Genomic DNA, 23869 nt, shown 5'->3' with positions numbered 1-23869 from the left:
TTAAATTCTTAAAACAACATTAACAAATGCAGCTGATCATATACGTAACAGCTGGTAAACTTACTCTCACCTTTGTAGTAACATTAACTGCACTGGTCTTGGTCAGTAACAGATGCAAACACACAAAATGAATTGTGTGACTCAGTTTTTATCAGACCGCTTCTCCCTCCATGGATCTCATTAAACCCTCCACCATCACTTATCAGTTTCAGTAAACTCAGTAGTCCTCAGTGAATAGCTGGTGTTATTACAATTTGTTACTAGTGACTTTCTTATACCTTAGACAAAATGGATGTGATCCTGAACTTGAGCATATTTAAAAACATCAAATATACCAATTTTAATGGGGGCCATTTCTGGAAAACAGAAAATTTGTCTTGTTGTCTAATGTGGATGTGACTGTAAAGTGGCCAATGTGGTAAACAGCAGTGATGCTCAGCAGTTTTGCTTCTTCACTGGGCAAAAGTTGTAGTTAGGTGCTTTTTTGGTATCACCTCTGTATAAACATGGCAGCCTACTCACAGAAAAGGCTGTTCAGTGGCAAGTGGACTTGCGTTTAGTTTGAGTAAACATTTCACCTCCCATCAGTTCTGACCAACCAGCTCAGACAGGCTGGCTTATATCTCTGAGTCATTAAATCAGTGTTCTTTCGATTATCAACTAGTTTGTTCTTGAAGGCATGTGCTTTGGTCTGTGAACCACTGTGGACGCTCTTCAGATTTGTACAGGTTGGCCAAACAAAGAGATATAGATGGGAAGGATGTGCAGCAGGTTAGAGTGATTAAAGATAATGATGGAAATGTATTGACAGGTGCCAGGAGTGTGATGGGAAGATGGAAGGAGAACTTTGAAGAGTTGATAAATGAGGAAAATGAAAGAGAACAAAGAGTAGAAGAGGTGACTGGTGTGGAGCAGGAAGTAGCAAAGATCAGTAAGAGTGAAGTGAGGAGGGCATTGAAGAGGATGAAGTGTGGAAAGGCAGTTGGTCCTGATGACAAACCTGTGGAGGTATGGAAGTGTCTAGGAGAGGTGGCAGTAGAGTTTCTGACTAGTTTGTTAAACACGATCTTGGAGAGTGAGAGGATGCTGAGGACTGGAGGAGAAGTGTACTGGTGCCCATTTTTAGGAACAAGGGAGATGTGCAGAGCTGTGGCAACTACAGAGGAATAAAGCTGATGAGCCAAACAATGAAGTTGTGGGAAAGAGTAGTCGAAGCTCGGCTAAGGGCAGAGGTGAACATTTGTGAGCAGCAATATGGTTTCATGCCTAGAAAGAGTCCAACAAATGCAGTATTTGCTTTGAGGATGCTGATGGAGAAGTTAAGAGAAGGTCATGGGGAGTTGCATTGTGTCTTCGTAGATTTAGAGAAAGCGTATGACAGAGTGCAGAGAGAGGAGCTGTGGTATTGTATGAGGACGTCTGGAGCAGCAGAGAAGTATGTTAGAGTGGTGCAGGACATGTATGAGAGCTGTAAGACAGTGGTGAGGTGCTGCAGGTGTGACAGAGGAGTTCAAGGTGGAGGTGGGTCTGCATCAAGGATCAGCTCTGAGCCCCTTCTTGTTTGCTCTGGTGATGGACAGGCTGACAGATGAGGTTAGACAGGAATCTCCCTGGACTATGATGTTTGCAGATGACATTGTGATTTGTAGTGAGAGCAGGGAGCAGGTGGAGGAAAATCTAGAGAGGTGGAGGTCTGCTCTGGAAAACAGAGGAATGAAGCTTAGCTGCAGTAAGACAGAATACATGTGTGTAAATGAGAGGGACCCAGGTGGAACGGTGAGGTTACAGGGAGCAGAGGTGAAGAACCTGGAGGACTTTAAGTACTGAGGTTCAGAACAACGGTGAGTGTGGAAAAGAGGTGAAGAGGCGAGTGTAGGCAGGTTGGAACGGGTGAAGAAAAGTGTCAGGTGTGTTGTGTGATAAAAGAGTATCAGCGAGAATGAAAGGAAAGGTGTTCAAGACGGTGGTGATACCAGCGATGTTGTTCATCTTAGAGACAGTGGCACTGAAGAAAAGACAGGAGGCAGAGCTGGAAGTAGCAGAGCTTAAGATGTTGAGGTTCTCTTTGGGAGTGACGAGGATCGACAGGATCAGGAATGAGGACATCAGAGGGACAGTTCATGTTAGATGTGTTGGAGATAAAGTCAGAGAGGCCAGATTGAGGTGGTTTGGACATGTTCAGAGGAGAAACTGTGAATATATCGGTAGAAGGATGCTGAGGTTGGAGCTGCCAGGCAGGAGGTCTAGAGGAAGAACAAAGAGGAGATTTATGGATGTAGTGAGAGAGGACATGAAGTTAGTTGGTGTGAGAGAAGAGGATGCAGAGGACAGAGTTAGATGGAGGCACATGATTCGCTGTGATGACACCTGAAACGTAACATCCAAAAAGAAAAGAAGAAGAAAAGTTGGAGGGAGTTTAAAAGTATTAATGTACATTTACACCCTAAACTAGAACCAAAGAAAGCAAGTTAAATACCAGTGAAGTCGTCTCTTATCATCTTATTTCATCATTAATTTGCCATTTTCTTCTGCAGCATGTTTCTATCTCGGTTTTTAAATCCCAAGTTTGTCCTCTCTCTTATCCATGACTCATTCAGTGCTCTCACTGGACTGTCCTGTGGACAAAAAGGTTAAGTGTCACACAGTATTCAACTGGTTTTCTAATACAATTTAAAGTTGTATATATGTTTGCATTGACTGTAGATAGCTGGTATATGGTGATATAAAATGTGCAGAAAAGGATTATGTGATGCTGAGCTTTTGAATACTTTCTTCTGTAGTAAACTCACACAAATAGTTAGTGTGCACAAATCTGTCTGGAGGGGGTTGCGTGGTCTATGCTGACGGCCTATTCCCTCTATGTGCCCCCAACACATTGCTGCCCAGGGCAACTGCTCATGTCATCTGTATCACAAACAGGCCTCAAGAGTTTGGCGGCGTTCACATGACTTGAGCTCTTAGTGAAGGGTTTAATGAGATCCGCGGAGGATGAAGCAGGATGATAAAAATCAATTCACAGAGCTGAAAACCATTCATTTGTATTTGCTGCAATATTCCAATGAACATACGAGTGGATATCAAAGCTGGGTAAATAAATTGGATTGACATATTGTACAGTAGTTGTATCATGTATCTGACTCTGAATGTTTTTTTAACACTTCCTTAGACAAGATTAATGGATAATAAGCTGAATATAACATACATCATTCTTGATGGTTATGTTGAAGTGAGAAAATACAGATTTCTTTATTTTGTGATAATGTTCACAGCTTATATTCTAATAATCTGCAGTAATTCTACTATTGTTTGTCTCATAGTGATTCACAAAAACCTTCATGAGCCTATGTACATTTTTATTGCAGCTTTGTTAACCAACTCAGTTCTTTTCAGCACGGCCATCTACCCAAAGCTTTTCATAGACGTTTTATCGGAGAAACAGATCGTATCATACTCAGCCTGTCTCTTTCAGTGGTTTATTTATTACTCTTTAGGTGGTTCAGAGTTTTTGCTGTTGGCAGCTATGTCCTATGACAGATATGTGTCTATATGTAAACCTCTGCAATATCCAATGATCATGAGGAAAACAAACACCAGCATCTTACTGGTTTTAGCCTGGGCTGTGCCTGTTTGTCAGGTAGCTGTTTCAGTTGTACTGAGTGCAAATATGAAACTCTGTCACTTTACTTTCAAAGGAATCTTTTGTAACAGCTTAATTTACAAACTTCACTGTGTGAGTTCAGGATTGCTAAATATATATGGTTTGGTTGGTTTTGTAATTATTTTGCTTCTCCCTGTACTTTTCATACTTTTTACCTACACACGGATCCTTATTATATCTTATCGAAGTTGTAGAGCAGTGAGAAGAAAAGCTGCACAGACCTGTTTACCTCACCTGGTGGTTTTATTTAACTTTTCATGTTTAAGTGCATATAATGTTCTTTTATCTCGACTGGAAATTGATTTTCCGAAAACTGTGCATTTAGTAATGGCATTGCAAGCCATTTCCTACCATCCTCTTTTTAATCCAATCATATATGGACTAAAGATGAAGGACATTTATAAACACCTCAAGGGGATGTTCTGTCCAGTCAGAATGGTTTAACGTACCACGAGATAAAAAGAACGAAACGTAAAACAATATAAATGTACAAACAATAAATCTGTAAATGAGACTTTTAGTCATAAACAACTGAAAGTCTTCCTATGTTTCTATGGAGAGTGAGGCCCAGGCAGAGTTTTTAGCGTGAGAGGAGGAAAGTGGAAAATCTTAGTATTTGAAAGTGTTTATAGCATCAGCACTTATTTTCCTAATAAGAAAATAAATGTCGTTCCCATGTTCAAAGGAGGAAGTTGAAAAGAAAAAATGCATATAATCATGAAAATAATAGTGTGAGATTTTGTTTTGAAATATATCTTGAGTGTTGAGTGAATTTTATAAGCGTAGCTATGCGTTAATCTGTATGTTACTGGAGACACAAACATAAAGTCTAAGTTAACAGAGTAGGAAATAGCAAATGATCTGTACTTACAAACAGCGAGCTGCCACGCAAACATTTGGCAAACAAATGTTCTACCTCTGGAACCACAGCTTCCCAAGGTTCTATGTTTCGTGTGCTTGAAGTTTGATGTGTAACATTTAACCATCATCACATGTTGGTTTGATGATGTTCCCTGTTCACTACACAAGAGTTATGAAAAAAGGATTAACACACGACTTCTTTATCGATTCCACAACACCAAGGTTTGATTGGAGAATTCTGCAACAGCCAAACTTTATAAAAAACGTTTTTCGAGGACCAACTCTTGTCAATGCACTTCTGTCCTCCTTCTCCTTGGCTTCATATTCTCTCCATTGGCCAACTTATTTCTAGAGGGGAGTCTGTGTACATTCAAAAAGAAAGTGATGGACAAGGAAGTTTTGCAGTTGTAGTATCTGCTCTGTAAGTAAGAAGAAATGTAATAATCTGAATCTGGAGTCAGTTTAGTTTTCTGCCTTCCACATTTTCTAACTGCTGCTCAGGAGGAAGAGCAGTTGTCTGCTAATCCAGGGATTTGGTTTGATTCCCAGCTCCTCCTTTCAATTTTGCTTGTGTGGACTTGTACATTTCCATTTAGCAGATGCTTTTATCCAAAGCGACAAAGCAGCAAAAATCTAAATCAAGGAGAAAACATCAAAGCAAAGTCCTATCAGAAAATTACAGTTCATGAGATGCAAGTGCGAGAAAGAGCAGGAAGGAAGGTTTTTTTGTATTATTATTTTGTTAAATAGATTGAAGTGCACCTCACTCTCACTACTCTACTCTGATGACATGAAATCAAACTCTGTATTTGCCAAACACTAGCTCATAATCTGGCTAATAAACAGTTATTGGCCACAACCTTCCTTGTTTTTTTTATTAATAACTGTCCATGTTTTGCCATAATGACCATAATAATTGTTTAAATACATTGCTTTTTTAGTGGAGTAATTTTACTTTTGTACTTATATTTAGTAAAATGTAGATAATCTGCTTAGTATTTTACATTAGTAAAGGATTTTAGGTGGTACTTATACTGCAGAGTACTTCCATTTTCACTTCAGTATTGAGTTGTGTGTACTTCTAACATCTTCATACACAGTGGATCATATTTCCTGTGTATGGGGCTGTGTAGCTGCACCCTGCTCAGAGAGTTCATGCTGACCCTGGTCCTTCCTGACATTATTAAGAGCACCGGTATTGATTATGTGGCTGATCTACTCCACTACTTTCACCTGTCAATACATTTCCATTATTATCTTTATCACACTAACCTGCTGCACATCCTTCCCATCTCTATCTCTCTGCCTCACCCACCTGTACAAATCCACCTCTACGTGCTTACTGTCCTCTCTCTCTGCCTACGAACACACCTTCCTCATCTCCTTCTTCGACCAACATTAGCCCAGTTTCCACTGGCACCCTGTACGTAAACAGCATCAGTAGTGGTCGTTGTTAACCTGAGCCCCGATTGATCCAGTGTGGAAGTCATGATTCACATGTTGAGTCGGATGCCCTTCCTGACACAGCCCTGAGTATTTATCCAGACTTGGGACTGGAACAGCAAGACACTGGCTTGTGCCTCCTTGTGGTTGCATTATCTACTAAAAAGTTTGGGTGACCAATAAATGAGTTTAAAAACTATGGTTCTTTCATAACATGTAACTATCAGTTATCAACTGAGATTGATAAGCAAACTGTAGGGGAATCAGAGATGGTTTCACCAGGGGCCGGAGGAAGTCCAGGAACAGTCTCTCCAACACTTTCATAGTGTGGGAGGTTAGAGCCACAGGTCTGCAGTTGATTGGGACACTGGGGTGGGCGAATGTCTGTACTGGCACCAGGCATGATGTTTTCCATCATCCTCCACCACCCTCTCTAGCTGCAGGCTCATGTTGAAGATGTGCTGAAAGATGCCAGGTAGCTGTGGGGCACAGGCTTTCAGTACCCTGGGTCTGACTCCATCTGGACCTGCAGCCTTTGTGGGGTGAAGCATGCACAGCTCTCTCCTCACTTGCTGTGCTCAGATGGTCATTGCTGCAGAGGCAGGAGTGGTGTTCAAGTCATACAGGGGCGAGACGTGGGCACCTGTGGTAAAACGTCTCGGGAGGTGAATATCAAAAATATTGAAAAAGGTGTTAAAATCATTAGCTCTCTGTCCACATTTCCCTCTGTCCTTAGGCTGTGGGTCTTGTATCCAGTGATGCTCTTCCTGTCACTCCAGTCCCTCCTCTAAGCCTCCTTCCCCTCTTTGATCTTTAGAGACAGCTGTCTCTGGACCTTCCTTACTCCTTATCTGTCACCTGATCTGAATGCTGCCTTCTTCTCATTCAGGATTATTTTAGTGTCTTTGGCTTCTTGTTTGGGAAGCAGTGGACTGTTTCTGTTGGTACACAGATTTCCACAAAGAAGTTGATGTAGTCTGTAATGAAGCCTGTCAGTCAATCAATGTCCTAACTATGTGTCTAACACAGTGTTTTCTAAATTCGTGGCCTAAAATATTCCTGCAGGGCATTTGTGGCCCCCATAAACCATATTTTTTAGTGTTGGAGAGGACCAGGCACTGGGTGGGCATGTGCCCGCTTAGAAGAGTCAGTGCAGATGCAAATGTCTGACTTGTTTGGCAGCTGTCACCAATTTCTTTCTGATTCTTCTAGACTGTTTCTGAATTTTAATTAGTTTCAGGTGAGTTCATATCTACGTGACAAATGCATTTCAATTTGTTTTTTACCTTTTCTGATGCTAGAAAAAGACTCACTAGGACAGAGGATGGCAGCTACAAGCAGTCAAACTTGCAGAGGGAGGGTATAAATCTGCATAGATAAGGGAGCCCAAACTGCCCAAAATACTCTATATTTCCACAAGGATCTTGCACAAAAACTTGAAGTGACTTTCCAAATCAATGTTTTATTTTAAATGTAACAGAATGGCCATTTGTAGCGTTGTCCATGTAAAATGCGCCTATTGAAACATTATGTGGAGCTCAACCCCCCCTCCCCACAATTACTGTTTACCTGTTAGTCATGCCGGAAAGTTGAAATCCATGGAGGGTGAATTGGTCTGATAAACCATTTCACAGGATCAAACTGTTCTCCTTCCAATATTTGCAGCTGTAGCACAAACTAGGTTCATTAGAAGGTGAGATTACTATTTCACTCTCTAAAGTGAAACTTTCTGTTATATTATATCTTTGTTTCTTAATGGAAGAAGGATTAAATATGACATATTTAATTCTTGATGGGCATGTGGAACTTAACAAATACAGATACTTTTATTTTATTATTGTCTTTATGGTTTATCTTCTCATAATCTGCAGTAATTGTACTATTGTGTACTTGATCTGGAAACATCAAAACCTCCATGAGCCTATGTATATTTTCATTGCTGCTTTGTTACTGAACTCTCTACTTTTCAGCACCAACATCTACCCAAAACTTTTTATCGACTTCTTATCTGAAAAATAGATCATATCTTTTCAAGCCTGCATTGTTCAATATTATATTGTTTATACATTAAGTTGTTCAGAGTTTTTACTGTTGGCAGCTATGTCCTATGACAGATATGTGTCTATATGTAAACCTCCGCAATATCCAACGATCATGAGAAAAGCAACAGTCAGTCTCTTTCTGGTTTTAGCCTGGTTAGTGCCTGCATGAGAGTTTGTCATATCAGCAACAATATGTGCTAATCAGAAGCTCTGCAGCTTCACTCTGAAAGTGATGTTCTGTAATAACTCAATTTATAAACTTTTTTGTGATAGAGTGTCAAAGATTTTGAGTGTTGCCCTTCACGTGACTCCAGTTCCTGTTGAGGAGGTTTGGACTGATATTTCCCAGTCTGACCGGCAGTTTCTGTTCCAACAATGAGAGAGGACAATGGAAAAACTGTGCCAGTGCACAGTGTAATGCAGGGTGTGAAACACTATCAAGGACTTAATTTGCACCTGAGACTATGTTTACGCCAGTTGAGAGAAAATGGTGGCCTGACATCATTAGACCCTGGCCAAATAACAATTCACATAACAATTCAAAGGAATGTAATAAGACAACTCTCTTGGTCTGTCATAACTAAATTTAGTTTTGTGGAAATTGGAAAGACTGCCAAAGGTACACAATGCTAAGAGGGAAGACATAAGCAATGGTCTTAAAGAAGCAATTGAATCAAATTTGCAACCAATCTGGAAAAATTTATAAAACTAAATTTTGGTGAGAAAGATTCATTACAAGTGGGAAGAATTCAAGACAGTTGCCAATCTTACCAGGAGTAGATGTTCCAACACCTTCACTGCAAAGTCAGACCTTGCAATGTTTAGATACAAATACAGAAATCCTAAGCGATACATCTCAGACCCTACAGGCCTCATGGAGCATGTTAAATGTTGAAGTCAATGACAGCACAATTAAAATAAGCTTGAAAAAATACAGTTTAAAAGGTCACCAAGAGAAAACCTTATATGTCTAAAAGGATTGTGAAAGCCCAACTGAAGGTTGCCAAACTGCATGAGACTAAACCAAAAGACTTGTGGAACAATGTCCTGTGGACAAATGAGACAAAAGTGGTGTTTGACTTTACTCACCCAGAAATCAGCTACAAAATTTGAGTTTTTACAATTTGTTTTGCACATATAAGCAGGTAAGAAAACCCAGTCCCCAGTAATCACAAAGTGTTTAGACATTTTAGAAAAGTCTGTGAAATCATATGAAATACTGGGAGAAGACTAGTGATGATTGGGGGGTGGGACCAGAGTTCACGTGTTAGTGTGGTAGAAGGGGCAGTGGGCGCAGAGCCAGGAAGGAATTAAGCTTCCTGACTGCCTGGTGGATGAAGCTGTTCTTCTGGTGCTGGCCTGGAGACTGCAGTCTCCACCCTGATGGCAGCAGACTGAAGAAGCTGTGTGACAGGTGGGTGGGATCACCCGCAATACAGAGAGCTTTCAGTAAATGTCGGGGAGAGAAGCCAACAATCTTTTCAGCTGCTCACACTATGCAAGGGGGGCAGGGTGCAGCTTCTTCATCCCTCTGAAGAGATGGGGGCCAGGATTCTGGCTCTTCTAAGCAACCGGGGGAGTATGCAGGGATTGAATAACTGTTCAGGGTTGAGGAAAAGCTAAAAGGATTAAAGTACAGAGATATTGTTCTACCCTCTGTTTGAGTGCATTTACAACTACTATTATTATATATTATTATTATTATTATTATTATTATATAAATTGGAGATAGAAAAACATTAATTTAGAGCTATGGTAAATTGTGGGGATCATTGATGTTGTGACAGCATATTTATATTTAAATATTTGAAACTTTGAATTGTGCCTGAAAGATGAAAGCTGTGAAAGATGCTGTGAATTAACCCTAATGAACACCATTGGAGAGACCTGCAAGTGATGGTCTACTGATGGTTCCAAAAGTCCCACACTCCTGGAGTGCAAAGCTTGTGGCATCATACCCAAAAAGACTTGAGGTTGTAATTGCTACCAAAGGTGCTGCAACAAAGTGCTGAGTAAATGGTCTGAATACTTGTGTATTTTGCCAGACTAGGTTTAATACCTCCTGCAGATGGAGGAGGAATAAAACACAACTCAAGTTTATTCACATGACATGAAAAGGCAAGAGATCAACATTTCAGCTTTTATTTCCAGGTATTTAGATCTGCATCTGATACACAACTTAGAAGATAGTACCTTTTGTTTGAACCCACCCATTTTTCATGTGAGCAAAAGTATTGGAAGGTGAGTTTTGATGCCCTATGACATTGATTATTCAAAAAATAAGTAGGACTGAATGTCTACATTCAGTTTCAGATTGTTCAGAGAACATGGGAAGTCAACATGGGAAGTCAATCAGAGTGGTTGCACAAACATTGGCCATATCCTGTACAACCATTTGGAATGTCCTGAAGATGAAACAAACCACTGGTGTAACTAAGTAACAGACATCAAGCAACAAGCAGAACAATTGTTAGAGCTGTAAAAAAAAAAACTTAAAACAGACATCAGCAAAAACCTCCAGAGGGCTGGAGTAAAGATATCACAATCTACTGTTCACAGAAGACTTCAAGAATTCATGAGCCTCAAAAGTCTGGGTCAAAGTTTTACGGGATTAAGAGACCAAGATGAATCTTTACCAAAGTGATGGAAAGGCTAAAGTTTGGAGAAAGAAAGGATCTGCTGTTGATGACAAACATAGAAGCTCATCTTTAAAACACAGTGATCAAATGTCATGGCTTCCTCGGAGACGGGCTCTTTAATCTTCATTGATGTAACACATGATGGCAGCAGCAAAATGAAGTCTACAGAAACATTTTGTCCGCGAATTTAAAGAGACCAAACTAATTGGGAGATCGATGATCGTGCATTAAGGTAATGATCCAAAACAACAAAGGATTTCATCTGGGGCAAGAAGAGGAAGGTTTTAGACTGGCCAAGTCCATCTCCAGACTTAAACTCTATAGATCTGCAGTTTCTGCTAAATAGACTGAGCCCCCAAAACAAACAACAACTGATAGAAGCTGTGGTGAAAGCTTGGAAAAGCATCACAAAAAAGAACGCAAAAGTTTGGTCATGTTAATGGGCCACAGGCCCGATGCAGTTATCGCAAGCAAAGGATTTGTAACAAATTATTAAGTACCTGTAAATTAAAGCTGAAATGAAATCTCTTTTCTCATGTTTTTTTGATGTCAAACCCAAATGTTTTCTACAGCAAAAATAAAGGAATTGGCCTCTTTTCCAATACTTTTGGAGGGGAGCATACACCATACATACTACACATGCACAAATAATTGTAGCCGTTTTACTTTGACACATTATTGGATCTGAATCTGTATCACTAATAAAAGCAATTTCTTTAAAACGTTTATTAGGGTCTTTGTGGTGACTTAAGCATAAATGAGACATGTGGACTGGCCTCATTAGTTCTAACACAATGGCAAGATATTTGTATCTCATGACAAGTTGTATTGGATCCCCATTTTAAGGTACAGTTGGAGGTAGAAGGCTGGTGCTGGAGAAGATTTGAATTCTCACACCAGTTTAAGAAAAAAATCAAAAGCAAAATGTCTGTTTGGACAGATGCTAGTAAAAGAGCTGTTATACAGGAAAAAACAATAAAGGTAAGTGAACACATCCCTGAGAGGAGCCTGCACTAGTGGTAGTTTAGTCAGAAAGTGAACAGCCCACCCGACCTGCTGAATCCAAGCTAAGGAAGTCAACAGTCCATGAAATCAGTCATAAAACCAAATGCAACAATACCTCTGAAGAAATCCCCATCTCTATAATATTGGTCCAAATAAAGCTACTTTAAATTAGTTAAAGGTTTCGATATATTAGTGGGACTTCAGCTGACTGAACAAGCTCTTGAGTTTTTTAGAGATTTCTTTCATTTTTACACCATATATGATTGGATTAAAGAGAGGATGATACAAAATTGTTTGTAAAGTCATAATTAAACAAACAAGTTTTGCAAATTCCAATTCCAGGCGAACTATGATGACATCATAAAAAATAAAACAGCAAAAGTTGATTAAAACCAGCAGGTGAGGTAAACAGGTCTGTGCAGCTTTTCTCCGGACTGTTTTACAGCTTCTGTAGGAAATAATCAGGATCCTGGTGTATGTAAAAAGTATGAAAAGCAGAGGGAAGACACCAATATTTAGCAACATTATAACACCATACAAATATATTACAACTGAGCGCACACACTGAAGTGTGTAGAGTGAACTGTTACAATAAGTTCCTTTCAAAGTATAACTACAAAGTTTTATATTGGTGTACAATGCAGCCGACACTGTCATCTCACAAACAGGCACAATCCAGGCTGAAGCCAGAAACATACTGACAGTGGATTTTCTCATGATAGTTGAATATTGCAGAGGTTTACATATAGACACATATCTGTCATAGGCCATGGCTGCTAACAGTAAGAACTCTGAACCAGCTAAAGAGTAATATATGAACCACTGAAAGAGACAGGCTGAGTATGATATGATCTGTTTGTCAGATAAAACATCCAATAACAGCTTTGGGTAGATGTTAGTGGTGAAAAGAACAGAGTTGATTAACAAAGCTGCAATGAAAATGTACATAGGCTCATGGAGGCTTTTATGTTTCAAGATCAGACACACAATAGTGCAATTAAAGCAGAGTATTAGAATATACACAGTCAACATGATCACAAAACAAAGATATCTGTATTTGATATCTATATTCACAAACCCATCAAGAGTTAAATAAGTTACATTAAATGCATCATCCATGAAGAATTCAAAACCACAATGCTCAGTATTAATGCAGGAAACTCATATGAGACATACTTATAGAGAAGAACTGACGACAATCTCACTTTGAGGTTTACAGAAACTTCGACTGTATTAAAATGTTTGAATTAAGTGTCTGTGAATGACAGAGAAAGTGAAGTGTTTGACTCTGCTGAATGTTTTTATCAGACTGCTTCACCCTCCATGGATCTCATTAAACTCTCCACTAACATGTCAACAACTACAGAAAACTCACGAGTCCTGAACCCAGAGGTGTTGTTACCCTGTTATCAGTGGGGTGACCACATCATGTTTTTCTCTCAATGGTTATATGGCCTGGAGTCATTGCTGCTTCTGGTAAACAGCAGTTTTACAATAAAATGTTAAGGAAAATGAAATTACACAAACTTTATAAACAGTAGATCTAGTTTCCAGTGCACCATCATCGATCTAGGGGACTGGATTTTGTCTCACACCTTTTTAAATAAGCTTCGGTCCAGAGAACACTGCTGCATTTCTGGGTCGTGTTCACATCTGGCTTCTTCTTTGCATGATACAGCTTTAACTTACATTTGTGGATTGTACAGTGATCTGTGTTCTGTGGTTTCTGGAAGGTTCTGTGGTTCCTGAGCCCATGCAGTGATGTCCAGTAGAGAATCAGGCCTCTTTTTAATGCAGTGCTGCCTGAGGCCCTGAAGATCACATGCATCCAGTTTGACCTTCAGCCTTGTTGAATCTGATTAATCTTACAAGCCCTAATATATGACTTGTCTTACTGATTATTTCGATAAACAAAGGGCCACCATTGTTCTTTTGTTTTAGCAATGCTGTGATAACCAGGAGTGTCAGATTAGGAACAGTTGTATTTTCAGCATGACAATAATCCCAAGGACTCTGTCAATGTGGTGAATTTATATTTGGAAAAATAGCTGATGTTAGCTGATATAAGTCCAAACTTAGATATCATAGAGGTAGCATGGGATCATCTGGACAGTGAAAGGCATAAAGGACAAAATGTAAAGAACTATGTGCACTAAGTGCTGAAGGAAGCCTGACATGATATAGCAGAAGATACTTAAGGAGAAAATCTAACCAAAAGACCTCATGATGTGCTTCTTACAATGGGAGGTAACATTAAATACCTGGCTGAAAAATTATTTTAGTTTACCTAAAAGAAACAATTTTAAATTCTTAAAATTGCTCACACAACACCAAAGCAGCACTGTTATTGCAAGGTGTTCTGCAGAAAGTGAAAATAGGACTTTTAATTAAGGACAATAAAAAATGTGTTTTTAAAATCTATTTCTTGACTTGAAACTTTGGTCTCTCAACTTCTGAAAATTTGATTTGTGAGGCAGTGGTTATGAACACAACACACCACTGCATTACTTTAAATTCCCCAAAGTTAATTTATTGATTGGTCTAAAACAACTAAAGAAAAAAGATCTGGGGGCTGGTGCCAAGTGCTGCTTTATTTAACACTTGAAAACACAAATCTTTTACATCGTCGTTGTTCTCTTTATCACCATTATTACATTTATTATTACAACACAGATAGTAATATGTCCGTAGTGTAAAAGCTGGTCATGTTTAAAGGTAAATTATACAGAAAAATAAAATAAATTCATTAACTTATAGTCAAGACAAAATTGTTGCCTATTATTACTGATGAAGAAAACAGTGAAAGTGTTGATATATTAGTGTGATTTAAACAACAACTTCTTAAGGTGATTAGCAATTTTATTCACTTTTAGACCATATATGACTGAATTAAAGAGGGGGGGATACAAAATCATTTGTAAAGTCATTATTAAACGAGCGGTTTTCGCAAAACTTGACTCCAGCCGAACTACAGCAACATCATAAGTAACAAAACAGGAAAAGTTGATTAAAACCAGCAGGTGAGGCAAACAGGTCTGCACAGCTTGTTTCCTGACAGTTTTACAGCTTCTGTAGCAAATAATCAGGATCCTGGTGTAAGTATAGATTATGAAAATCATAGGAAAAAGTGCGATATTCATCAACATGAATACACCATATATAGACAAAGCCGCTGAGTCTACACACTGAAGTGCGTAAATTGAACTATTACAAAAAATTCCTTTCAAAGTTAAGTTACAGAGTTTTACATTTGCATACAATACAGCTGTCACTGCCATTTCCAAAGAAGGCACCAACCAGGCTGAAACCAGGAAGACAAAAACTGTTGTTTTCCTCATGATAGTTAGATATTGCAGAGGTTTACATATAGACACATATCTGTCATAGGCCATGGCTGCCAACAGTAAGAACTCTGAACCGGCCAGGATGTAATATGTAAAAGCTTGAATGAAACAGTGTGAATAAGTTATAGTTTCTTTTTCAAACAAAAAGTCGACTAAAAGTTTCGGGTAGATGTTAGTGCTGTAAAGTGAAGAGTTGATTAACAAAGCTGCGATGAAAATGTACATGGGTTTATGAAGGTCTTGTTGTTTTCGGATCAGAAACACAATGATGGAATTACAGCAGATTATTACGAAATATACTGTAAATATAATCACAAAACAAAGATACCTGTATTTGTGCAGTTCTACAAATCCATCAAGAGTTATATATATTGCATTGAATTCATTATCCATTAATAGTCTTAAAGGTCTCTTAACAAAATCTTAATCTATAAAACCAGCAGATAGAAAATAAACAGTGAGCAACAAAACATGAGCTTCACAGCAACATTTTACCTGTTTTAGATTCTGTCATTCGCTTAGACACAGAGGAATTTCAGAGGAAGCGTTTGACTGTCCTGAATGGTTTTATCAGACTGTTTCTCCCTCCATGGATCTCATTAAACTCTCCACTAACATGTCAACAAGTCCAGAAAACTCAAGAGTCCTTAACCCAGAGGTGTTGGGGTTACTGTAGACCTGGGCATTAGGCCATGTGGTCAACAAAACACTAGACTTTACCCTGTGAGATAGTTTTTTTTCAGCAACTGAAACCACAATCACAAAATTTGCTTACCAAAACTGAAGGGATGAAATTTACGGCATGACTTGAATCCAGAGCTACTGAGATACAAATCTGCATTGATTTAATTGACTCAGATCTAAGTAGACTATAGCCAAAACAGCAGGGCCAGCAGGAAACCCCCTGAACAGAATACAGGTGAGAATAGGCAGGGCTTAACCTTTCAGAAAATGCTACAAAAGTTACCAAGTCACCTGCTCGGCTGTCATCCACCACCCATAGCCTATCTAATCTCAGTTTGGTGGGCTACATATGCAGCCTGAGTGGAGACAACTTGAGGTCAAATGTAAGAAGGACAAGAACTAAATATACAAAACACCAGGGCCAAAAACCCATATCATGACAAAGGAACATTTCATGATTTAAGAAGTGAAATTGTTATTAAGGTACTCTGAACACATTTAATCTCTAACATTTAACTGCTAGAGATAAAGCAATATGCTTTTACTAATAACAAACATCACTTTGTTCATTTGGGATGAGTTGGGATACAGAAGGCTGCGGGTTCGAATCTCACGCCACCAGGTGTGGCCCAACCCAGCCATCACGGGCCAACTTGGTGCCTGTCCCGAGCCCGGATAACATGGGAGGGTTGCCGCAGGAAGGGCAGAAATTCCTGCCAAATCAACGTGTGGAACACATTTTACTGTGGCGACTTCTGAAGGACGAACCGAAAGCCTTTGATCCTTTCATCATTGTATTTTTCATCTGCTCAGAACTGAAATAATCTTACAAAACATTTTGTAAGACATGTATGTGCTGGAGTATTTCAGTGAACACACGTCTTGGTAAATAAATTTTGGTGAATAAAGTTTTTTGTCAACACTTTAGTGCACGTGAGGTCATTACTATTATTACTGATGGATTTAATGAATAAATGGTACATGGTCTGAACAATGAAATATGTGTGTTTTATCATAAATCAGATTTGCTGCATAAGATTTATTCATATTGGATCTTTTGATCCATTAGAAATACAGGTTCCAAAAAACAACGCAAACTAAACAGTAGTAAATAATACTGTATTCATTATTACTATCATTACTATTGACTTCTGCTACGTAGTAATGACTTGGCTTCACAGCCATTTCTGTGACTGTGGTTGCTTTGTTGGTGTAGTTGTGTATTGTAATAAAATGTGTTTGACAGAGTTTTTCTTTACAAACCACAATGTTTTTATCACAGAATCCGACATCGCTACATAAATATTTAGAACAAGCATCACACTACATAACTGTGCAAAGTGTGATGCAGGCTGTTTTCAATTGCTGACCTGTAGGTGTTGTTTAGTACACCAGTGGTTTCTTTTTACCACTGGTTACACTGTTGTGACAAAATCAACAGCATCTTGTCGTAGACACCTCGATTGTAATCAGTAAAGAAGCTTCAACATCCAGGATGTCTTTAAGGGTTTTATTTTCTTGTTAGAGTGAAGTACATTCACAGAGTTTCAAGCAGTTCTACAGGCTTCATAAGTCAAACATTTTAGAACCTTCTGTTGCTGAGCAGAACATTCTCCACCCACAGGCTACTGCCCCCAGTGTTTGTTCTTCACTTGTGATGGTTCTTATCTCAGATTCAAAAGGGCAACTTATACAGTCTTCACAGGTAAAACCCAAGGCTTAATTCAAGACAGTCAACAGCTTAGAGTTAAATCTATTATGCTGAAGTTATTACATGTTTCAATATTAACTAATGAGCTAATGAGTATGAAATATGAACTAATGAAAAACTAATCTATCAAGAAAGGAGAGCAAATTGCCTTTCAGCATATTTTCCTGGTAATTTCCATTTTCACGTTTGCTGTATGTAGAGATGGAGCAGTATTAATAGGGATCCCAACATTTTCAGCCACTGTTTGCAGGGACCAGAGGTAACACTGATGTCAACCCTCTCCTGCATTTTCTGGGTCTGTATCTGTGCAGATCACAGTCAGAGCTAAAAGAATAAAGATCTGACTTTGTTAAAAACATATAAAGGATATCTTCTCTTTGTGACCACCAGGAAGTTCATTAATACAACTAGGAAGCTAACAGCTAAAACAAATACATCCATGTTACATGAATATAAAAGTTTACAATTCTGCTTTAATATGATCATAAAAACAGGTCCGTTAATGCTGAATCTCTGTTTTATCACTACAAATAAAAAGGGTGTAAATTAGTTAAGAGAGTTCATGTACTAATGTTATTTTAGCTGGTTCCACATTCTCTTCAAATGTTTTGAGATTTCTTTCATTTTTAGTCCATATATAATTGGATTAAAGAGAGGATGATACACAATGATTTGCAATGTCATTATCAACCGCAAAAGTTTGGCTAAATCTAATTCCAGTCGAACAATAATTATATCATAAGTAGCAAAGCAGGAAAAGTTGATTAAAACCAGCAGGTGAGGTAAACAGGTCTGTGCAGCCTTTTTTCGGACAGTTTTACAGCTTCGGTAGGAAATAATCAGGATCCTGGTGTAAGTATAAAGAATGAAAATCAGAGAGAACAGAATGATATTTACCAATATGAATACACCATATACAGATATTGCTACTGAGCGCACACACTGAATACTGTAAATTGAGTTGTTACAAAAGATTCCTGTCAAAGTATAACTGCAGACTCTGTTATTAGCATACAATACACCTAATACTGCAAGCTCACAAGCAGGCAGAATCCAAGATAAAACCAGAATGACACTGACAGTTGATTTTCTCATGATCGTTGGATATTGCAGAGGTTTACATATAGAGACATATCTGTCATAGGACATAGCTGCTAACAGTAAGAACTCTGAACACATCATAGTGTAATATATAAAAGACTGTAACAGACAGAGTGGATAAGTTATGATCTGTTTTGCAGATAATAAGTCAATTAACATCTTTGGGTAAATGTTAGTGCTGTAAAGAATTGAATTAATTAACAAAGCTGCAATAAAAATGTACATAGGCTCATGGAGGTTTTTGTGAATTCCGATAAGAACAACAATAGTGACATTAAAGCAGATTATTAGAACATACAGTTTAAACATGATTATAAAACAAATATATCTGTATTTGTGCAGTTCTGTGAAACCAATTAGAGTTAAATATGTTACATTTATTGTATCATCCATCAAGGTTTCATTTCATTCATTCACAGATACCTGACTTAGAGAAAGTGAAGTGTTTAGCTCTGTGGAGTTTTAGCTCTGATTTGTTGCTTTGGAGGCGGCTCTACCTTAAGTCAACCTTCAAAAACCACACAGCTTTAATCTCGAAATATAACTAGCTGCTTAGTAAATGAGGAAAAAACAGAAAGTACAATCCTGAACAACAAAATGGCAGCTGTTCCCTTCAGACTTTACTGGCAAGGAGTAAGTTAACCAAAAAACTAACAACCAACAACAAGCTATGACCTTGAGGGGCAACAAACACACTCTAAATAGAACGTTAACACTCAAAATACATGTGCTCAGGTAGTAAAGGAGAAGAAGTGGCTAAGAGGCTCAGAGGTGCAGCTCCCCAGTCTTCATATACACCCTGGTGAACCATGATTGGCTGCAGGTACGCTGGGATCAGCCAGTGATGACTGGAAAAACCACCAGGAGCAAACCCTGAAGGAGGAGCTGCAGAGCACACAGTAATCCACTACTAAGACCTCATACACATTAGGGCGTTTTACATTTTCAACCAATTTTAAAAACCTAAAAACCAAAGATGTAAAGACAGACGTACCAGATTTTTGAAATTTTAATCTTAAGGAAAAACACCCTACAGGATTCAGTTAGAAGCAAATACAACATACTTGGCTTTTATACTATGGGACTTCAAAGGGCCGATTACTGGGAACTAGGATCTCGCAAAAAGTCACAGGACACGTGATGTCAAAGGAAAATAAACATGAGGCCCCCTGTTGTGGTCAACTAGTACGTCAGCCAAAGGTAACTGCGTGTGCTGTTTTATACTGAGAAACAAAACGTGAGGAAGGTCATGGCTGAGACAATGGAATCAGTAAGGCTTCTATGTTCAGAGTTGAAAATATAAGACATGCATAAGTTTAATCTAAGTTTCAATCGAGGCTGGTGGAAGCTCATTCTTCAAGTACAGAACATCCAGTTGGTGCTGGTTCACTATCTTATCTAAATTTCACAGTTGATGACTCGGCTGTGGTCAGGAAGCAGAGAGGGTTTGTGACAGTAACAGAACATCTTACGTCTTAACATCGTCTTAATCACCAGAAAACTGTCTTCTTTTAATTCTTTTAATTTTCAAAAGCAGTGACTAACATTGGCCATTGGTAAACATTGTGTTGTGCTAGTTATTTGTGGGATGTCGCACACGTTTGGCATTACTCGGACCCCCGACGAAAGCTTTTGACATGATCTAGCACGTTGAAGGGCTGTCAGTGTTCTCTCTGAGGGAGAAGGTCGGCTGTTCAGCTTAGTGCACAAGAAGAGGCAACAGCAAAAACAATGCCAGTACAATTTCTAACTTATCGGACATATTCTCCATTAGAAGTAGAAGTATACTGTCTCGGGTAAATGAAGGTAGTTCTGTGACGCAGCATTCAGTCTTTGTTGCTGCTATTTCTTTAACGTCGTTTTGCTGTAATCCACCAGACCCCCCTTGTCTCCATTGTAGAAATAAGCCTCCCTGGTACAGCTCTCAGCAGACTCAGTATTTACCTATATGGGTGAACCTACAATGTGTCTTTGCAGGGGCAAGTATGCAGCACTTACTGTCTCTCCACAGTTGTTCTGCAAGGTCCTCTTCTCTTGTCCAAATGTGCACCATCTCTGGGTTCTATCATCTACTCCTGTCCATTACATCAGATGTCTCCACTGTCTAAACATGCATTTTTCCCTCTTCTTCTTTCCCTTGACATTCAAACTTGGATGAGACACATATCTCTAACCTGATCTCTGTGACAAAGATGTTCTGATCCCTATGACCGGTCTTTCTATTTAGCACAGCATTAACTTATGATTTGCACTGGTTGTCCCTCAAAAGTAAATACAGTCACAACAAGAAGTGTTTAGTGCTGTTTACAATTTCCAGGTTTTCTGCATAAAATGGTCACGAAATGTCATCTGATCCTCACCAAAGTCACAAATATGAAAGAACACAATATATCTAAGCTTTATTGAAAACACCTCTTAACAGTGATGACAGAAGAATTAATGGAAGCGTTGCTGTGCTCTTCACAAGCAGCATCATGTACATTTTGTATTTGTACATTTTCTTACTTTTTATTTTCAAAATGTACTTGATATTTTAATATTTTTTTTTAACCAAATGCATTAATTTCATTTTAAGTGTTTGAAGAATAGAAGTGTGTGAGTGCCACCTCATTCATTTTAATAACGGTGGCAAAAACATTAGAACCAGTAAAATCCACTCCAGTACAACTTCACTACCTTCTTTGACCTCAATAATAAACACATGGTAGAATTATCACCTATATAACAATTTGAACCCAAAAACTGTAGAGTTCATGGCAGAGCCACTGTATTGGATGCATGAAATTGCAAAGGTTTTATAATGTTCTGCCTGATTAGTGCATAAGGTCATGACTGTGACTAAATGTAAATGTAAATGTGATCTGATTTCTGTAAAATATAAGGACTTTTAGGACACAGATAAGATATAACAGATGCAGATTACGTGTTTTGCCCAAAGTGCCTTGAGACACATTATATGTATTTAGTTGTCCTGACTGGAAGTGAAGCCCCATCTTTGCTGTGACAGTACTGTAATGCAGCCATCACTTAAATTTGCTACCACATCATTTACTGCTGTAGAGACACAAGACTTTCTAAAACTTTTTACAGTCTCAGTATTACCATGACCAGTGCTGTACAATGTCTCTGTCACCAGCGGCTTCCACCGCACAAGTGGATCATATTTTTATTAAAACTACGTTAAAAAAAAAGCTGCACAATGTAACCTTACCATTTATAAAAGCTGTGAAACTTAAAGCAACAATAATAAAAAAGTGACCTTATAGTGATAAATTATATTAACAACCAAAGACTTTGTGACCATGACATGTAACATAGTAAAACTTTATCCATTTACAATTCTATTCCAAATTCAGAATTCATTGATATGAGCTTCATTAATACATGATACTAATATGAAGACAAAGATCCTTTATTCTGTATATCAGTCATTTACAAATGCCTGAAAAGCACATTTTTGCATTATCACTAAAACATTTTTAAAAAGTGCGTGAGTTAACTATGTGGATATATTAATATGATTTGAACTTACTCAACAGCCCTTTGAGGTGTTTAGAGATTTCTTTCATTTTTAGTCCATATATGAGTGGATTAAAGAGAGGATGATACAAAATGATTTGTAAAGTCATTATTAAACGGGCTGTCTTCGGAAAATCTGATTCCAGTTTGACTATAACAATATCATAAATAAAAAAACAGGAAAAGCCAATTAAAACCAGCAGGTGAGGTAAACAGGTCTGTGCAGCTTTTCTCCTGACTGATTTACAACTTCTGTAGGAAATAATTAGGATCCTGGTGTATGTAAAAAGTACAAAGAGCATAGGAAAAAAAGAAATATTTAACGATACAAAGACTCCATATACAGATAGAACTACTGAACTCAAACACTGACATTTGTATATTGAGTTGTTACAAAAGATTCCTCTCAAAGTAAAGTTGCACAGTTTTATATTAGCATTAAATATAACTGACAGTGCAATCTCACAGCCAGGCACGATCCAAGATAAAACCAGAAACATACTGACAATTGTTTTCCTCATGATAGTTGAATATTGCAGAGGTTTACATATAGACACATATCTGTCATAGGACATAGCTGCTAACAGTAAAAACTCTGAACAAGCCAGAGTGTAATACATAAATGCTTGAAACACACAGGCTGAGTATGATATAATCTGTTTTTCAGACAAAATGTCAACTAACAGCTTTGGGTAGATATTAGTGCTGTAAAGAACAGAATTGATCAGCAAAGCCGCAATGAAAATGTACATAGGCTCATGGAGGTTTTGGTGAATCCAGATCAGATACACAATGGTGAAATTAAAGCAGATTATTAGAAAATATATTATAAACATGATCACAAAATAAAGAAATCTGTATGTGTGTAATTCTATAAACCCATCAAGAGTTATATATGTTACATTTAATTCATCATCCATTAAGGCTGTAAAAACTACAAGAAAGACAAGAAGTCTCACTGATCACTGTAGTAAACCACAAACTGTAGCAAAATGTGTCATTCACTCACTCACAGGTACCTGATCGACAGAAGAACTTCCAAAGACTTTACTGCCAGGACGAGGGCTTTTCTACAGTTTTATTGAGCTTCCGGATTCTCCGTGGATCTCATTACACAAAGAACTACTAACAAGTAAAGACTATACGACTCCAGAGGCTTGAGCGATTCTCATTCGATAAACCTTCTTTTCACACAGCTACTGTCATATTACTGTTTCTGTTTCTGTTGACATTGTGAGATGATGCAATAAAAATAGAATTTTCAACACAATGTGTCTCTGTCTTTCTCGGTCGTGATCAAGTCAAGTCAAGTCAAGTGGCTTTTATTGTCATTTCTACTATACACAGTGGTACACAGCACACAGTAGAATTGAGATAATGTTCCTCCAAGAACCAAGGTGCTGCAAACAACACAAGCTATAGTAAAGCATCGAGTGCAACCAAGTGCAACCAGTGCAGACGAAAAACAGTACAAACAGACAGTGTGGAGAGACAACACAAGTAACACAGGACAGGACACAAAACCCAAGACAGTGCCGACCAGTAAACCTACTGTATACTATTTTACAGTACAGTACAGTTAAGTGTGCTAAGGGTGTAAAAAGAGCAGCATGTAAACAGTATAGTGCATAAAAATTTTAAATGTCCAGCATGTAAACAGTGCAATTGCATTGGAACGTGCAAAAAACAGCAGGTAAACAGTGTAGTGCGGTAAATGTAGAATGATAACAGTAAATAAATAATAAATAAGTGGTGGTGGTATTAGATGAGTAGTGAGTGATGAGAATGTGCTGACTTCGGTTTGCAGTGTGTTTAAGTTCTATTTTAGTTCTGTGTGTTGAGGAGCCTGATGGCTTGTGGGA

The 23869-nt window shown here is 38.3% G+C and overlaps 5 protein-coding genes across 5 annotated transcripts; 1 reads left to right on the top strand and 4 right to left on the bottom strand.

Annotated features, from left to right (window-relative positions):
* The first annotated feature begins 3175 nt into the window (after positions 1–3175).
* Positions 3176–4102, top strand: LOC137133279 (olfactory receptor 11A1-like). Its single transcript, XM_067516738.1, has one exon. The coding sequence runs from the start codon at positions 3176–3178 to the stop codon at positions 4100–4102; it is 927 nt and encodes a 308-aa protein (XP_067372839.1).
* Positions 4103–11837: 7735 nt separating this feature from the next.
* On the bottom strand, positions 11838–12767 carry LOC137132448 (olfactory receptor 4B13-like). The gene has a single exon (XM_067514893.1). It carries the CDS (start codon positions 12765–12767, stop codon positions 11838–11840), a length of 930 nt encoding a protein of 309 aa, XP_067370994.1.
* A 1697-nt stretch (positions 12768–14464) lies between these two features.
* On the bottom strand, positions 14465–15385 carry LOC137132982 (olfactory receptor 6N2-like). Its single transcript, XM_067516026.1, has one exon. The coding sequence runs from the start codon at positions 15383–15385 to the stop codon at positions 14465–14467; it is 921 nt and encodes a 306-aa protein (XP_067372127.1).
* A 2575-nt stretch (positions 15386–17960) lies between these two features.
* On the bottom strand, positions 17961–18881 carry LOC137132505 (olfactory receptor 6N2-like). The gene has a single exon (XM_067515055.1). It carries the CDS (start codon positions 18879–18881, stop codon positions 17961–17963), a length of 921 nt encoding a protein of 306 aa, XP_067371156.1.
* A 316-nt stretch (positions 18882–19197) lies between these two features.
* On the bottom strand, positions 19198–22942 carry LOC137132897 (olfactory receptor 6M1-like). Its single transcript, XM_067515916.1, has 2 exons — positions 22021–22942; positions 19198–19373 (listed from the first exon to the last, which is right to left on the bottom strand). The coding sequence occupies exons 1-2, from the start codon at positions 22925–22927 to the stop codon at positions 19198–19200; spliced, it is 1083 nt and encodes a 360-aa protein (XP_067372017.1). The 5' UTR covers positions 22928–22942.
* Between the last annotated feature and the right edge of the window lie 927 nt (positions 22943–23869).

Source organism: Channa argus, chromosome 9 (genome assembly GCF_033026475.1).
Source record: "Channa argus isolate prfri chromosome 9, Channa argus male v1.0, whole genome shotgun sequence".
Lineage (NCBI taxonomy): Eukaryota > Metazoa > Chordata > Actinopteri > Anabantiformes > Channidae > Channa > Channa argus.
This window is presented reverse-complemented; position numbering and strand designations above follow the sequence as displayed.

Excerpts from the sequence above, each read along its gene's own strand:
- LOC137132505 (XM_067515055.1), bottom strand. The coding sequence starts at position 18,881 with ATGGATGATACAATAAATGTAACATATTTAACTCTAATTGGTTTCACA.
- LOC137132897 (XM_067515916.1), bottom strand. The coding sequence starts at position 22,927 with ATGGATGATGAATTAAATGTAACATATATAACTCTTGATGGGTTTATA. Across the intron at positions 19,374-22,020 it reads ACACCTCAAAGGGCTGTTGA|CTCCTCCTTCAGGGTTTGCT; the intron begins GTAAGTTCAAAT and ends TGTGCTCTGCAG.
- LOC137132448 (XM_067514893.1), bottom strand. The coding sequence starts at position 12,767 with ATGGATGATGCATTTAATGTAACTTATTTAACTCTTGATGGGTTTGTG.
- LOC137133279 (XM_067516738.1), top strand. The coding sequence starts at position 3,176 with ATGGATAATAAGCTGAATATAACATACATCATTCTTGATGGTTATGTT.
- LOC137132982 (XM_067516026.1), bottom strand. The coding sequence starts at position 15,385 with ATGGATAATGAATTCAATGCAATATATATAACTCTTGATGGATTTGTA.